The sequence below is a fragment of the Brassica rapa genome, chromosome A07 (genome assembly GCF_000309985.2).
Source record: "Brassica rapa cultivar Chiifu-401-42 chromosome A07, CAAS_Brap_v3.01, whole genome shotgun sequence".
Classification (NCBI taxonomy): Eukaryota; Viridiplantae; Streptophyta; class Magnoliopsida; order Brassicales; family Brassicaceae; genus Brassica; species Brassica rapa.
Window position 1 is genome coordinate 9,340,533 of NC_024801.2, and position 15,234 is coordinate 9,355,766.

General features: G+C 35.0%; 2 protein-coding genes across 2 annotated transcripts; one reads left to right on the forward strand and one right to left on the reverse strand.

Annotated features, from left to right (window-relative positions):
* The first annotated feature begins 2,913 nt into the window (after window positions 1-2,913).
* On the forward strand, window positions 2,914-8,375 carry LOC103828717 (transcription factor ORG3). Its single transcript, XM_009104346.3, has 2 exons — window positions 2,914-6,621; window positions 6,796-8,375. The coding sequence occupies exons 1-2, from the start codon at window positions 6,313-6,315 to the stop codon at window positions 7,231-7,233; spliced, it is 747 nt and encodes a 248-aa protein (XP_009102594.1). The 5' UTR covers window positions 2,914-6,312; the 3' UTR covers window positions 7,234-8,375.
* LOC103828718 (kinesin-like protein KIN-12B) lies at window positions 8,216-14,310 on the reverse strand. The gene is made up of 16 exons (XM_009104347.3): window positions 13,791-14,310; window positions 13,586-13,720; window positions 13,424-13,507; window positions 13,227-13,352; window positions 13,098-13,157; window positions 12,946-12,999; window positions 12,765-12,857; window positions 12,355-12,450; window positions 12,049-12,194; window positions 11,685-11,834; window positions 11,472-11,601; window positions 10,138-11,376; window positions 9,912-10,010; window positions 9,670-9,822; window positions 8,791-9,597; window positions 8,216-8,711 (listed from the first exon to the last, which is right to left on the reverse strand). The coding sequence occupies exons 1-16, from the start codon at window positions 14,091-14,093 to the stop codon at window positions 8,388-8,390; spliced, it is 3,999 nt and encodes a 1,332-aa protein (XP_009102595.1). The 5' UTR covers window positions 14,094-14,310; the 3' UTR covers window positions 8,216-8,387.
* Window positions 14,311-15,234: the final 924 nt, after the last annotated feature.

The following is a 15,234-nucleotide window of genomic DNA, read 5'->3' on the forward strand; positions in this document are numbered from 1 at the left end:
AACTGTAAGAATCTGCTACATATTAATCTTATATAGTTAGCTTAATTGTTACTTAACCTGATAACCAGTGTAAACCAGTTAACCAAACTACACATGATAATACGTCTCCCTCAAGTCTTCATCTTCAAAATGTCTTTTCGGGATAAAGATTTGACAACGACATATGTTATAGTAAAGAATGATAAATATCTGGATGATTCGTCTTGGTAAGTATATCAGCCAATTGATTGTTGGTAGAGACATGAAATGTCTTTAGCTTCCGAGCCTTTATTTGACCTCAAATTGTATAACAATTAGTGTCAATATGCTTCTTACGTTCATGAAACACATTGTTCGTGGCTACGGCCTATGTGAATCGCGGCCTTATTATCACATAATAACTTGGCTAAAGTTGTCACTGTAACATGAAGGTCCACGAGTAATTGCTGCAACCAAATGAACTCACAAGTAGCAAGAGCTTAGATACGCTGCTACTGCTCACAACAAATTGTTTCTTTGATTTCCAACAGATCAAAGGAGTTAAAACGTACACACAAAAATCTGTCACAAAGCAGTGAGTGTCTTTGCCAATAGCCTAGTTTGCATCCACAAAAGCATTCAGACAGAGCTCATTGTCCGCAGCATACATCAAGCCTTAACCCGGATTGTTGTTGATATAACGAAGAACCTTATATGCTGCTTGTAATGATTATCAGTAGGAGCATAAAGAAACTGACTCAAATGATACTGTAAAAGTTAAATCAGATCTCGTTATAGTCTAGTAGAACACGATCAATAACCTCTCTATACACTGTTGGATTATTCAAATGTGTGCCAAGATCTTTAGTGAGATGTAAAGTTGGATCCGTATGCATAGAACTTAGTTTACAACCCAACATACCCAAATCTTCCAACAAATTTAGTGCATATTTGTGTTGGCACCCAACATACCCAAATCTTCCAGCAAATTTAGTGCATATTTGTGTTGGCACACTGAAATTCCAGCTGAATTCCTTGATATTTCTAAACCATGAAAGAATCGAGAAGGACTAAAGTCTTTGATCTTGAATTCAGAACGTAAAAGAGCTTGCAATTGGATCAAATTATCATCATCATCACTAAATGCAATCATGATATCATCCACATATACCAAAACAACCACAAAAGATAGAAGAGGAAACTTTAACAAACAACGTATTATCAGCTGGAGATTGGATGAAGTTATATATTTCCCAAAAACACATAAAAGAATGGCTTGTGCCTTTTTCGAGAGGCTTATTTTAAACCATACAAATAATTTCTAAGGCGGCATACTGGATATGGAGGTAAAGCCACACTTTCAAGTAGTGTATATCCTTCTGGTATATATATATCTCCTCATCTAAGTCACCATGCGAAAAAGCATTAGACCCATTCATTTATGTAAGTTTCCATCCTTTTTGATGAAGCTAATCCCAAAAGAAGTTTCATGCTAGTCAATGAGATAAAGTGTTTATGTAATCAAGAATTTCTTGCTGCATAAATCCTTGAGCCACCACACATTATTTATACCTCTCCACAGTACCATCACCATTGTATGTAATAGTGAAAATCTACTTACACTCAACCACATTCTTCCCCAGAGGTAATGATTCCGAAGTTTTATTTTTCTCAAGAGCATCAAATTACACATTTATTGAAGCCTTCAAATTTATCAGATGTAATGGCTTGATGGAAGGACTTAGGCTCAGTTTCAAGAGTATAAGAAAGAATATAAGAGTGAAAAGTTTAAAGTGATCTTAAAACAAAATTGAAGAAATAGAAAATGGTGTTTTACAAGAAGTGGATATTAAAAAAGAACAAGAAATAAGATAATAATGATACTCAGACGGATAACTAGGAGCCTTAGATGTTCATTTGGTATATCGATAGGGACATAACTAACCACATATTCATGTGGAACTTAACTATGTAATGTATGTGATGTATATGTGCAGTGGAAGATGATGAGTCAACATTAGGCAAAGGAGATGATGATGACAAAGGCATAGTCTTAACAAAGTGCAAGGAGCATGAAATAATAAAATGGTATTAGGAAACATATCAACTGCCTCATAAATGTATAGAAATTTTTTGTCCTTGGTAGTTGAGAAATTAACAATGGATTAACAATAAAAAAAATTACAATGAATTTACGACAAATATTGGTTGTTATATAGCACATATGAAACATGTTTTCATCTACCATCTCATATAAACTGTTCGTTAGTCGTTACTTAGTTGTAAAACAATCCATCGTAAAGTTCTCGTACAGTTACATACAGTTACAACGGTTCTGTGATATATGATTTATAAATTTACACATTCATTCATCCTAAATTTAGGACGAAGTTACAATGAAATATTTTCGTTGTATATTTATTTCGACTTTATGACGAACTTTATTTTTGATGTAAGTGCATCTTAAATTCGTCTCTTATTTACGATGACTCATATTCGTCGTAACTAATTGTATAGGGTTTTTTTATCACAAAAGTAACATTAAAAAGTATTTATTAATTAAACAAAATTAAGAGATGTATATTTGTAAAGAAATGTATTCAACCGAGAGTTTGATATTAAAATGATAAATTCATTTTTAACACATGAAATTATAATCTTATCTAAAATCTAATGTTATTGATTTTGTCGTCATGCAATTTTGAAATTCATTGTTATTGAAAATATTTTAAGGTGTGATTTTTAATATTATTCTAGTGATTTTGTAGTGTTTTGGTAGAGCTTTTCGGCTAAAAAATCAATTTTTTTTTTAATTTTTAGATGAGATTCTAGAACAATATTAAAAAAAAAGTTATTAAATTAACCTAAAATCATAAGTAATTAAATCGAATGACTTCAAATCTCTTCACATTCTAGATTGGATACACTCACCCCCCCCCCCCCCCCACCCCCCAATTACCATACATCCTAAACCCTAATTTCACCTCCTAAATATTAAACCCTAAACTCTAATCACTAAATTGTAAATTTAATTTTTTTTATTATTTAATGAATTTTATTTGAAGATTTTTTCTTTGTGCTATCTTTTGTTTTTGTTTTTTCGGTTGTCTTTTTTCTTAATTTGTTGCTCTATTTTACATCGTATCACAGGGATAAGGTGTGGACGTGGTGGTGGGAGAAGAGGAGGAGGTGGCTATGGTGGTTCCCGTGAAGATGTGGACATTCTAGTGGAGGAAGAGGCTGCCATGAAAAATTAGGGGAAATGGGGTCACTTTAGAAAATGTTTTTTTGTTGGTCTAAGCACTTTAGAAAACATTGGGAACTTTTTTTATACATATAGAGAATTTTGGAATATTTTGGACTTGAAATGTATTTGTCTGATGTCTCAATCAGAGAAACATAATTTGCTTACATTGATGATATAAACTTTTTTTTTATTATAACTGATAACAGGTTAAAATATAGATATTAATCATTGTTCATGAATTTCTATTAACTATTATGTGATGTTAAGTGATTATTCCTAAATATTTATATAACATTTTCTTTGATATAGTAGTATGACCGCTGAATCATAATAAAACTATTAAAAAGTTAAATTGGGGATAGATATTACAAAAAAAAAATTGGTTTTAATATGTTTATATAATATTCTTCCACCTGAAAAAAGCTGCGATTTTTGGAATATAGTTTTTTAATATAATAACTTAACTGGTAATAAGTTTTGTATTTAATTTTTTTTAGTCGTATGAAAAATATATAAATATATTTGTAATTTTTTTTGTATTTAAAAATTTTGTACGTAAAATGAAACATCATTTTTTTTAACATCAATTTTATTAAATATTAAGAAGAGTTTACATAGTCATTATGCAGTAGAGATGATACTGATCTATGGATGTAATAATAATATTCAAATAAATTCAATGTATCTATTTTGGCTAACTTGTCTGCCACTCCATTGCCATCTCTGTTTATCCAATTGAATTCGACCTCTTGGATTTTTCCTGCTCCACCATCTTGCTTCTCTAACCCAGTTATATAAACCAAACTGCAATTTCCTTGATTGTAAGTTATCAATCATTTTCTTGTTATCACCTTCGAAGATCACCTTAGTATAGCCTTTTATCCAACATTGTTGCATAGCTACTATTAGTGCATTATATTCCGCTTCCAACAGTGATGAGACTCTATTTCATTTCGCATGCCCTGCTCCTCTATATTCACCATATTCACCACGTATCACCCATCCCATCTTACATTGGGTTATAGTTGAAGTAACATAAATTGTAAAAATTATGAAGCAATTGTAAGACATACTAAATAATATAAATTGTCATAAAAATTGAAATCATATTTAGTTTTATATTGAAAATCTACTCTATTAAAATAGAGTCCTAAATTTATCTACCATAAAAGTTTTCATTTAAGTTTTGGCATGTTTGAAGTTTGTTAGGAAGCTACTTAATTTATGGACCATAACAAGTTAATTACATTATTATTAGTAGATATATCACAAACTTTTATCTCCTATTAAACCAACTACATCTATTAACCCATCATCTACTCTATTAAATGTAAACCAATATAACCATACGATTTAATTTAAATCATGAATCGTGAACCCAACATCTACTCTATTAAATGTAAACCAATATAACCATAGAATTTAATTTAAATCATGAACCAGTGTTATATACAATTACAATAAACCAACTATGTACTCTATCTACTCTATTAAAATAGAGTTCTATTTAAATTTTATCATGGCATATTTTTAATTTGGACTTATTGAGCAGGTTGTGACCAAATATAAAAACAAACTAATATATACAATTTGATGTGGTAACTGGTATATTTATATTAAACCAATTATGGTTTTGATTAATATTTGAATAACAAACCATATTTTTTAATCTGAACCAAACAAATACGGTTTGAATTAACTCGAGAAAAATCAATTGAACTTATTAAAATCTCATCTAATAGATGGATTGGTTATTGTTGCTCCACGTTTTGAAACCTATAGGTTAAGTGATCAATATGGTCAACTTCCATGGATTAATTATGAACTCAAAAATCATGATCTATAAATTGTTTTTGACCAATTAGATTATAATTAACATCGACTTCTTCTTCTTAACCATGTCAAACATTTTATACCCAAATCTCTATTATACACCCAAACACAACATCAACGTGTTATTCCGCGATGGTATATTCCTTAGAAAATATAGCATGCAAAAACACATATTTCAACAATATCATTCTAGATAGTTTTAGATATATTTTTATGTATTCGAAATTCAAAATCTATTTTAAAAATATAGAACATGGCACTGAAAAAATATTTCCCTAATTCTATGCATGTTTAATTTTAATTTACCAGCTTCCATTGATACCAAATATTTGATTTTCGTAACAATATCAAAACAATATATACAATATTTTAAATTTATGCTATAATCCCGGGTTGGAATGAATATTCGGTAATTTTGATAATAGCTTCTATTTTCAAAATTTTGTGGTTCTAAACATCGACACCAAATTAAGACTACTATTATATAATTAATACAAAACAAACATCATATATTATAAATAAAAATTCAAAAAAAAAAATCCGTGCAATCCCACAGACACTATAAATAAAGTATAACTGCAAAATTAGATGAGCCAAACAAAAAACTAAAATAATGAAACTCAAATTCATAAATAACCGAACTATTACTATATTTTTTGAACCAAAATCAAAATCCATAACTGAACCGGAACTAAACCGAAAAATAAAACAATAATTTAACGTGAATCAAAATTTATTAAATATCATCAATCTTCATAAAATTTTAGTTTTAAAACGTAATTTATAAATACAAATATAAGTAATCCCGCACAACAGTGCGGGTCTGAATCTAGTACTATCTTAAATCGAAACAAAATTTGTTGGATAAACATCACTTGTATGACTTTTTCTAAAGAAGAATATTTGTTTTCGAAAACTGATACAACTTGTATTTTTTATCAGTAAGCACCTGCCCCAGATACCAGGCCTACCTTATCAAATGAGATATGCGTGTGGTATACCGTATATGCTTGTGGTATATGCTAACGAAATGAGATTCCTGATTACATGTCGTACGGGTTGTACGGCGTCTTAGAACACTTAAAAATTACTTGTAATATAGTTTGTTACCTTTGATGTGACAACATAGATTTATTTGTTTATTTGGTTGGTTAATACTATCTCTTTATATATGTGTTGCAGGTCAATCATATTCCACATATATTTCAGGACAATACCAACCAAAAAAGCTTCAACAGAAAAAGCTAAAAAAAATTGTCTTTAATCAAGCAAAAATGTGTGCATTGGGCTCTCCATTGTTCCCAAACTTTGGGTGGGAGTCAACGGAAGAGTACGAGAGCTACAACATTGTCGGAGATAACAATAGCAAAGAGTTTCTTGACTTTCAGGTACCGAAGACGTATGGAATGGTTCATCGCCAGACCAGCTTAGGGGTTACTTTTTCGTCGGAGGTAAATGGAATAGACAACAATTCGATCGTTATCAAGAAGCTTATTCACAATGCTAATGAGCGTAACCGTCGCAAGAAAACCAACTCTTTGTTCTCAGCTCTTCGTTCATGTCTTCCAGGCTCTGATGAGCGGGTAAGTAGGTTACTCGATCGGATACGTCATCTTAATATGTTTCATATAAAACAAAATTAGCAATGGGTTGGCTTTTGGATTTTTTACTACGTAAAAGAAAATATATGTTTTTTTTTTTGGAACATAAGAAAATATATGTTATCCCTTCACTTTTCTTTTTGCTTTATATTTTAGCTAAGTAATCCTCAGACGATTTCGCGGAGCATGCAATACATACCGGAGCTGAAAGAGCAAGTGAAGAAGCTAACACAAAAGAAGGAAAACCTCTTGTTGCTAATATCGCGTCAAAGAGAACGTTACGCTATGCCGCAGCCAAAGGTGGTTTGTAGTTATGTCTCCACCGTTTTTGCGACGGAGCTTAGAGACAACGAAGTGATGGTCCACATCTCATCGTCCAAGAATCATAATTTTTCGATATATAATGTACTGAGTGGACTAGAAGAAGATGGGTTTGTTCTCGTGGATGTTTCATCTTCAAATCCTCGCGGAGAACGACTCTTCTATACTTTGCATCTTCAAGTGGACAAGATTGATAATTACAAGCCAATTTGCGAAGAGTTAAGTCAAAGAGTTTTGTTCTTGTATGAGCAATGTGGAAACTCGATTAAATGATATTTGTTCTTGTTTTGAAACTTTTATATAAGGCTGTTGCACTTCCATTTGGTTCACGCGCCCGCAAACGAGCACCATATCGTAGATAATTTAAATTTATTAAATGATGAATTTTAAAGCTAAATTTAGAAAAAATAAATAATTATACATTTCAGCTGACAAAAAAAATTATAGATTTATTTGATAAAACTAAACATTAAAGATTTGATAATATTTATTTGATTAAACTAAAACTTATATATAAGTTAATGTTTAAATAATTAATACAAAAAGTGTTTGGTGTAGCAGTTAGTATGTTCTTATGTGTCCATCAGTGTGAGAGTTCGAACCTCCCAAAAAAATAAATTTTTTGTTTTACAAAATTTATCCAAAATGACGTTGTTTTGATAAATTAATAACGGGTTTGACGGTCAATGTATATAATGATGATTTTGAGAGTTTATCAAATAATTTTTAATTTTACAAAATTTATCCAAAATAACATCGTTTATTAACACCTTTGATGATTATATATATATATATATATATAAGTACGATTTTGAGAGGTCATGTAGTATGGTATGGAATATGCACGATTAGTATTTTTTAAATTTTGTTAATTCAGTATAAAATACACACTACTACAAAATCCAGAAAGAAATAGGCACAACGCGTAAAGTTTAGGTTGAAATAGACCCTTTTACCAGGTATAATGAGATGCAATACAATGCAATGTTGACAAATAATAATTAGAAATGAATATTTTTATTATAAAAACTTAGTTATTGATATTTATTTATTAGTAATATTAAGGATTTTTATAGAAAATAATACTTTCAAGAATTAAAAGATAAAACGCAAAAATAAAATAAAATTGAGGATTAATGTTGGAGCACATCCCCTGAGGGTGGTTCTCCCTCAAAATTTAAGACTAATGTTCTATTTCATTTTGGTGCTGATAGATAAAATTTTCTTAGAAAGACGTCTTTTGGTTTGGGATATGGATGAAAACAAAAAAGTATTAACTGTGAAATGAGTTTATAGGATATTAGAAGTACAATGAGTTTGCAAACTTCAGTTCTGTAATCTCACAGAATCAGATCAGACACACCCAAACAATGTCTTTTTTTTTCCTATACACATTACAGGAAAAAAAAAACAATGTGGAAAAGAAACTAAATGTTGCATCGGTCATACCCCGAGAACCAAGAAGGTTCGGCGAGTGTTGCCAACTCTGCGTCTTTCTCATAGAATGGCTTGAATTCTTCTCTCCATTGCTGATCACTTTCACTCGCTGATGGTTCCACAGGCTCATCATATTTAGCGACATCATCACCATGAAAAGAAGCTTGCAAAGATTCTATATGATTATGTGACTCTGCAATGTGTTGTTCTTGTTGGTTAAGAGTGCTGATTCCAGTTTCTTGTTTTTTCTTCTTCAGTTTATCAATCTGTTTATGTGCTTCTGATGCTTCATACTCTGCATCCCTTGCCCGTTTCTGCGGATACACAAGCCAGAAACATTAGGCTAGAGTTATATGATAATAGTACTGATACTATAATGTTTTAGAACTGTACCTGTGCAATTTTCAATCCTTCTTCCGCTTCCTTAAGTCGAACAAGTAACTCTCCTGCTGCTTCAACAGCTTCAGCTGTATCTCTTAGCTGTGACTGGAGACTCTTGTTCTCATCTCTAAAGTATTGTGCCTCTTTTTCTCTTTGCACTTTCAAAGCTGAGATTTCTGCAGCAAGTGCGTTTATGAATCTGGACTCTGCTCCCTTGACTCCTGCTCTCGCTGCTGCTTTTTTAACATCGTCTATTCCTTCTCGGATCCTCCTGTGCCTTGCAAGCAACTGCATATGTTTTTCTTCCAGGTCTGCGTATTGTTCAATCATCCGTGCATGTCCTTGCATTGCCATCTGCATTGCTTCCGCCAACTCTTCTGCACATCTTTTCTCAGTATCCAGTTCGCGTTTCTGCTTTTCCATCAGCTTCCTATTGGCATCAAGCTCAGTTCTTAATTCCTCAGCTAGAGAGATCCAGTTACTCTCTGCTTCATTCCAACGTAGTCTTTCCTGTTCTGATAATGTCTTCTCAGAACTCTCCTCCATTGACTCAGGAATGGCATTAAGTTGCGGAGCTTGATTGGGGTCACAAGTGTGCGTCAGCTTAAGCAGAGAACCTCTTTTCCGAGATGATGTAAGAGATGAGTCAGTATAACACTGTAGCTGCGCCTTTAAATCATGAATCTCTTCCAATAATACTTCTCTTTCTCCCATTTCACCATAGAAGTTCTTGAAACTTTCAACCTCTTCTTGCGCTCTTTTCAACTCAATCCTCGTCTCCAATACTTCGGGGTGGTTCTCATACATGTCCTTCAGAAGCTGCAGTATTATATATGTAAGGAAAAAGCTCTTCAATAATTTTCTAATTAATGGAAATCCCCGAAATATTACCTTATGCTCATGCATGAGAGATGCGAATTCTTCATCGAGGAAATCATCTTTCGATAACACGCCGTCCATGAGGCTTTCAAGACGAACAATCTTGTCCTCTCTTGTTTGTCCTATAATGGCATTGCACTCTCTCTCATGTTTGTACTGCTGCACCTGTTCAGTTTTCGATAAATGAGAGAGGCTCCCTTTATATGTAGAAGGTAAATAAGCTAACAAAACCAGAACATAAAATAGGATCATACCAGCCGATTAAGCTGTGATATTTCAGAGGCTTGCTTAGTGCAGAACTCTTCCAGAGCCATTTCTCTTCTTATAGACCCTGCTAGAACCTTTTCCACTGCCTATACGGTGCAGAAAATTCCCATTATATCGTTACACTTTATAGAGAAAATGAAAGATTATTAAAGGTTACACTTTATACAAAATGCAGAACGAAAAACAAAAACGATTGTAAAATGAAATTCTTACCTTAGGAACTTGGAAAATGGACTTTTCTGAAACTTCTGAGTTGTCAGCAGGTACTAACTGAAGATTTGAAAGATCACTTGTTTCGTGCGCATCACATTCTGCTATGCATTTGCATTTACTGCACAGTACTTCTTTTGAATTCTCTTCCGCTATTATATTAGCTTCAGGATAAGTTTGCACACCTACATCAGCCTTACTTAAAACTGTTGAAGGTTTGCATTCTAGAGCTCTGTAAGAAAACCCGAATGTTGATCGCCTCTGAGCAGTACTCTGCCGATAAGAGTCAAGAATTCTCATGCCTCTGTGGAGGCTAGCCGCCAATTGGTTGGTTGGCACAGGAAAAGCTCCACTTTTATGTGTAGACATAGCCGAAGAAGGTCCCACAGTTTCTGTAGTTACCTGGTTTGCTCTCTCAATATCTTTTTGTGATGCAGTGGACATTGATGATGTCCTCAAGCTTTTCCTGCTATTTCTAACCTTTGGAGAGACGCTCTCAGTGGGAGTTATTAGTAGAGGAGAACCATTTACTGGATCTATGCTGAGGCAAGGTGACCCAGGATTTTCTGAGAAGTGATTTGTATCATCTGTAGCATCAGCTACTGATGCAATCCCAGAAACAAGAGCTCCTGGAACCAAGTCTTGGCAGGATAGAACGTTCTCCGCTTTGCTAGGTGAATTTTCATTGTTTGTGTCACTAATACAAGAACCGGGGGAATTGGTTATCAAACGAGTCTGTACACTTGAACCATGATCCAGAGTTTGCACGGCTGTTGGGATGCCAGTTTCTGCCACAGTTGACGCACTATCGGTAGTAACTGCCCCGAAGTTCTCAGTTTGGCAGCTTACATCCTCCATGTTAACATCTGCATCCTCGGGAAATTGATTTCCTGTAGATTGGCCATCAGATGATTTAAGGTGGGAGTTGTTGAAATCTTCGTCCTTCAGGGCCACAATTTGTAAGGATGACTTGATTTTCTCTACTCTGCCCATCTCTTGATTGTTCTCCTCGGCAGGTGGAGATGACTGCAAGCCTATTTGAGCACAAAGCCTTTCAACGGCCTCCTCATCTATTTCCATTTCAGTATCCCCATCATCATCTCCATGGGCTAAGAACTTTGGATGACTCAGGCCAAAGCTTCTTAACAAACTCATACTTCTTCGTGAATTCCAGGAAGTGGTATAAGCTGCATTTGGGTTGGTTGGGTTGTTTCCATTGTTCTTCACCCTTTGCAGTTCCTCCTGCATAGTTTACATTAGAAGTTAATTAACATTTGTATAATTATATATATATATATATATATTTTTTTTTACTAGGTGATCAAAAGAATGCATACCCTAAGCTGGCGAATCACTTCCCGCAAGAAGTTTACATCATCCTGCATTACTTCATTGACAACTGCCTTGTTCTGTATCGCCTTTGCACGCTGAGCAAATCTCAAAGTACTGAAAGTTTCACTTCTGCAACTGCAATGTATTATGCAATTTAATTTGCTAGAAAGTGGAGGATAATATAACTTCTGAAAGTGAGATTCAGGTTCTTAATTTACCTCTGCGAGGGAGAAACTGCACAAACCATAGCTAATTTTGCATTTCCACCAAGAGACTCTTGCAGTAGAAATGTCAGCCTGGAATCTCTGTAGGGTATGTGCCTTTGCTTCCCTGTCTGTGAAATTTCTGCGAGAATATTGATCAAATTCCTGCAAGTAAAAACTCGTATAGTTAACATTTAAATACACTCTCAGTTTCAGATTCAGCATAACTTAGAAGTCAGTAGATTCTCAACTAGATACGACCCCCCATTTTCAATTTGTGTTGAAAAGACAGATTCAAATATGCTACACCCATCAAACATTACCCTAAAATGCAATATTAAATGGAACAGAACAATCAACAATGTTATTCTGATCTTACCCAAGTTGAGAAAGTGATCGATTGATATTCCCAGCTTCCTTCAAACGTTCTCCTGCTGCGCCAGTTGATTTTTGTCTTTCGGAACCAGCCAGATCAACAAGATTTATTCTACTTGTTTTGAAGCTGCTTAGACCATCTGCAGCATTCTGTTACATTACAATGCTGTAAGATATCGATTCCCATACTATTATAACAAACAATGAACTAAAATACTGCTAGACTAGTAAACATCTCAGCCTCATTGCCTAGCTTAAAAACCTTAAGTCGTCAATAAATGTGAAGAATTTAATAAAGGAGACAGCCCACCTTGCAGTGGGATTCAACAATACAAGTGAACACACAATGCGACCTTGAACTCTCAGCATTTACACTTGTTGCACCAGTCCGTCTGTTTACCAAGCCCTGCACCAGATTCAAACGTAAACATTACTAGTGGAATACTTAATACAGAGCAACAAAATAGGTCAGACAATGTATATGCAAGACTCTGACATGTAGTCATGTTCTTTTTGACATTATATTTACGTAATACTGTAACAAAGTTAAAGTTCAATAACCAGTCTTTCATAGAAAACACCTCTTTAAAGTTATCAATAGATCACACCTGTAAAACTCCAAGTTAATGTGTACGTTTTGAGCAATCACTCTAGAAAATTTCAGATTCGAAAGTGATTATTTTCCAAAGAGGGACATGAAAATGAGAGGGTACAACAAACCTTAATCAGAAGCTGTGACAAATCCTTTAAGTTTTTCACGTATCCCTTAGTCAAATTGTCAACATAAACACCTAACTTGGCATCTTCTCTAATCTGGTACAAGATTTAATTTAAAAAAAATGAGCACAGATTCTTTTTCCTTAAAAACGTAAATCAAGTTAAAGTTGCAAGTTCTTTTCACCATCAGATTCTTTTGGCTCGGATCAAGAAGATCCGTTATTTGCTCGTTGTATATCTGCAATGGAAGATGGCAAAGAGAAACGTAAGTATCAGGCTCAGAGAAATGAAAACACCAAACACACCAACAACTAAGGTAGCATCCACTCATTGAACCTCTAGAAAAGAACAGCGGCACTGGTAACTGAGCTGCCTATCAGCATGCTTCACTTGCTCCTGCAAACAAAAGAAAACAACTTTTTAACATGCTACCTCTTTGTGCAAGCAAACAACAACAAGCATCACCTCACTGATACGAGCGAAGAGCAGTTCAAACACACGTGGAGTCAAACCTCTTTGGTCACCACTCAAATGCTCTTCAAGCAATCCGTTTGCAGGACCCCACATGGTATAAGTCTTCCCACTACCAGTCTGTTTCAGAAGTTAAAATCACAATCATCTGCAATTCAAGCCTAGAGAAACATTGAAGAACAATAGTTTACCTGTCCATAAGCAAAAACAGAACTGTTAAATCCAGCAAGACAGTTTTCTACAAGAGGGGCTCCAACAAGCTGAAAGATTTCATCCTGCAAAAAGAAGACAATAAAGAATGATAAGGAATTGTACAACAAGCTCACCTCAATCATGAGAACTAAAATGCTTACCTGTGTTGACTCAGGGTCAGCAATCGAGTCGAAAGTGAACGTATGCTCGTTTAAAGTGAGGGAATCGCTGGAGATCTTCTTAACAATCATCTCCTCTTCCTCGCCTTTGCTTGGAGGCTTCACTCTGACTATAACCTACAACAATTGACATTTCAGCCAAACAGAAACGAAAACCTTCTAAAAATAGAAGCTTAAACTAAACTACCTTTACGCCAGAATCGGAAACTCCAGCAGATACTCCGTTGTCCGAGGCAGATTCGGCGCTGAGCTTCCGTTTGAGAGGATTAGCCGACGGCGGACGCGGAGGACGCGGAGGAAGCGGACACTTCATTTTCGCCGGAGACGACTTGTAATCAGGCGGCAGCGAGTTCAGATCTGGAGGCGGAGCGTTCTCTTTGGCGGATCTGGTCTTCCTTTGGGGCTTGGGTTTAGACGAGCTAGGGTTCGGCGATTGCGGCTCTCCGACGTCTCGCAAGACTGCGTTTCTTGGCATCATGAAATGTTTCATTCTCCGATTCGAATCCCCAAAGAAGAGAAGAGAGAGAGAGAGAGAGAGAGAGCCGTTGATGGTGAAGAATTTGAATTTCTAGATTTGTTTCTCACGTGGGTGGGTGGGTGGGTGTATTCATCTCCCTTAATCTCTGTGCTCGCGAGATGAAATCCAACGGTGAAGACAAACCTAGGGAGGGCCCATGTTTTTATATTATTTTTCTCTTCAGATTGATTAGTTGGGCTTACGATATAAAGCCCAATTAATAACAACAATTCCAAAGCCCAATATAAACGTTTTTTTTGTCAACCGATTTCATTAATAAAGCCCAACGGGCCAGTACATTCGGTGGCAGTTACACGAGAACCCAGCTGAGCTATAAAATATTACAAGTCCACCTAAGGCAGTCGTTTGTTGCTTGATGGTTGAAAAGCTCGGATCAGAGCATTTTATGAAAAGTGTCATTCATACTCAAAAGTGGCAAAATCTCGGGCGCCATGAGACTTCCAGCAGGTGCTTTCTGACTGTCGCCTCTTCGCCAATAACTGGGTTCATGCTTTCTGATGGAAGCCTCGATGGTTCCATCTCCGACACCAAATTAGACGTCAACTCTTCTATATATCTCTCTCTTCCTCTTTCTCCAATCTTTTTCTTCCCGTGATGAAGAGCTTGCCCCCCTTCTCTGGTAAACTATGACACAGAGAACTTTGATTCCGCCCCGCTCAAGATCGACAGACGGACTAAGCTAACACGATATTACCCTCATAAGACTGAGGAGATCCATCGACTAGATAAGACAAAATGAGGTTTTGAATAAAAACACTGAGAGCTGTCTCCAGGATCCGATCAAAGATACGTTCGGATCTACAGTGTTAGGTACGTGGGCACGTGCCCCCTACTACTTTATAAATTTACTTAGTTATCTATATTATCATCGAACTTTAGCAGAACGATTGGAAAAGATGCCCCTGTTTAATCTTAGCACTTGCAGGGTTCGAAGCTCCATCTTTGCTTATTTTTCTTTTAGCTGTGTATAATTAATGTGTCGTCTGACACGTTTACTGTACTTTTCTTTAGCTATTATAGCAGCATTTTTCTATATTTTGTTTTATTGCTAATACTACTCTTCTTATATTGTTAGCATATCTTTTCTTTATTT

Bases quoted from the DNA above. Each gene is read 5' to 3' on its own strand.
- LOC103828717 (XM_009104346.3), top strand. From the start codon at position 6,313: ATGTGTGCATTGGGCTCTCCATTGTTCCCAAACTTTGGGTGGGAGTCA. The intron at 6,622-6,795 runs GTAAGTAGGTTA...TTTATATTTTAG, and splicing joins TTCCAGGCTCTGATGAGCGG to CTAAGTAATCCTCAGACGAT.
- LOC103828718 (XM_009104347.3), bottom strand. From the start codon at position 14,093: ATGAAACATTTCATGATGCCAAGAAACGCAGTCTTGCGAGACGTCGGA. The intron at 13,353-13,423 runs GTAAACTATTGT...CTTCTGAAACAG, and splicing joins CTGTTTTTGCTTATGGACAG to ACTGGTAGTGGGAAGACTTA. The intron at 13,000-13,097 runs GTTCAATGAGTG...CTTCCATTGCAG, and splicing joins GCCGCTGTTCTTTTCTAGAG to ATATACAACGAGCAAATAAC.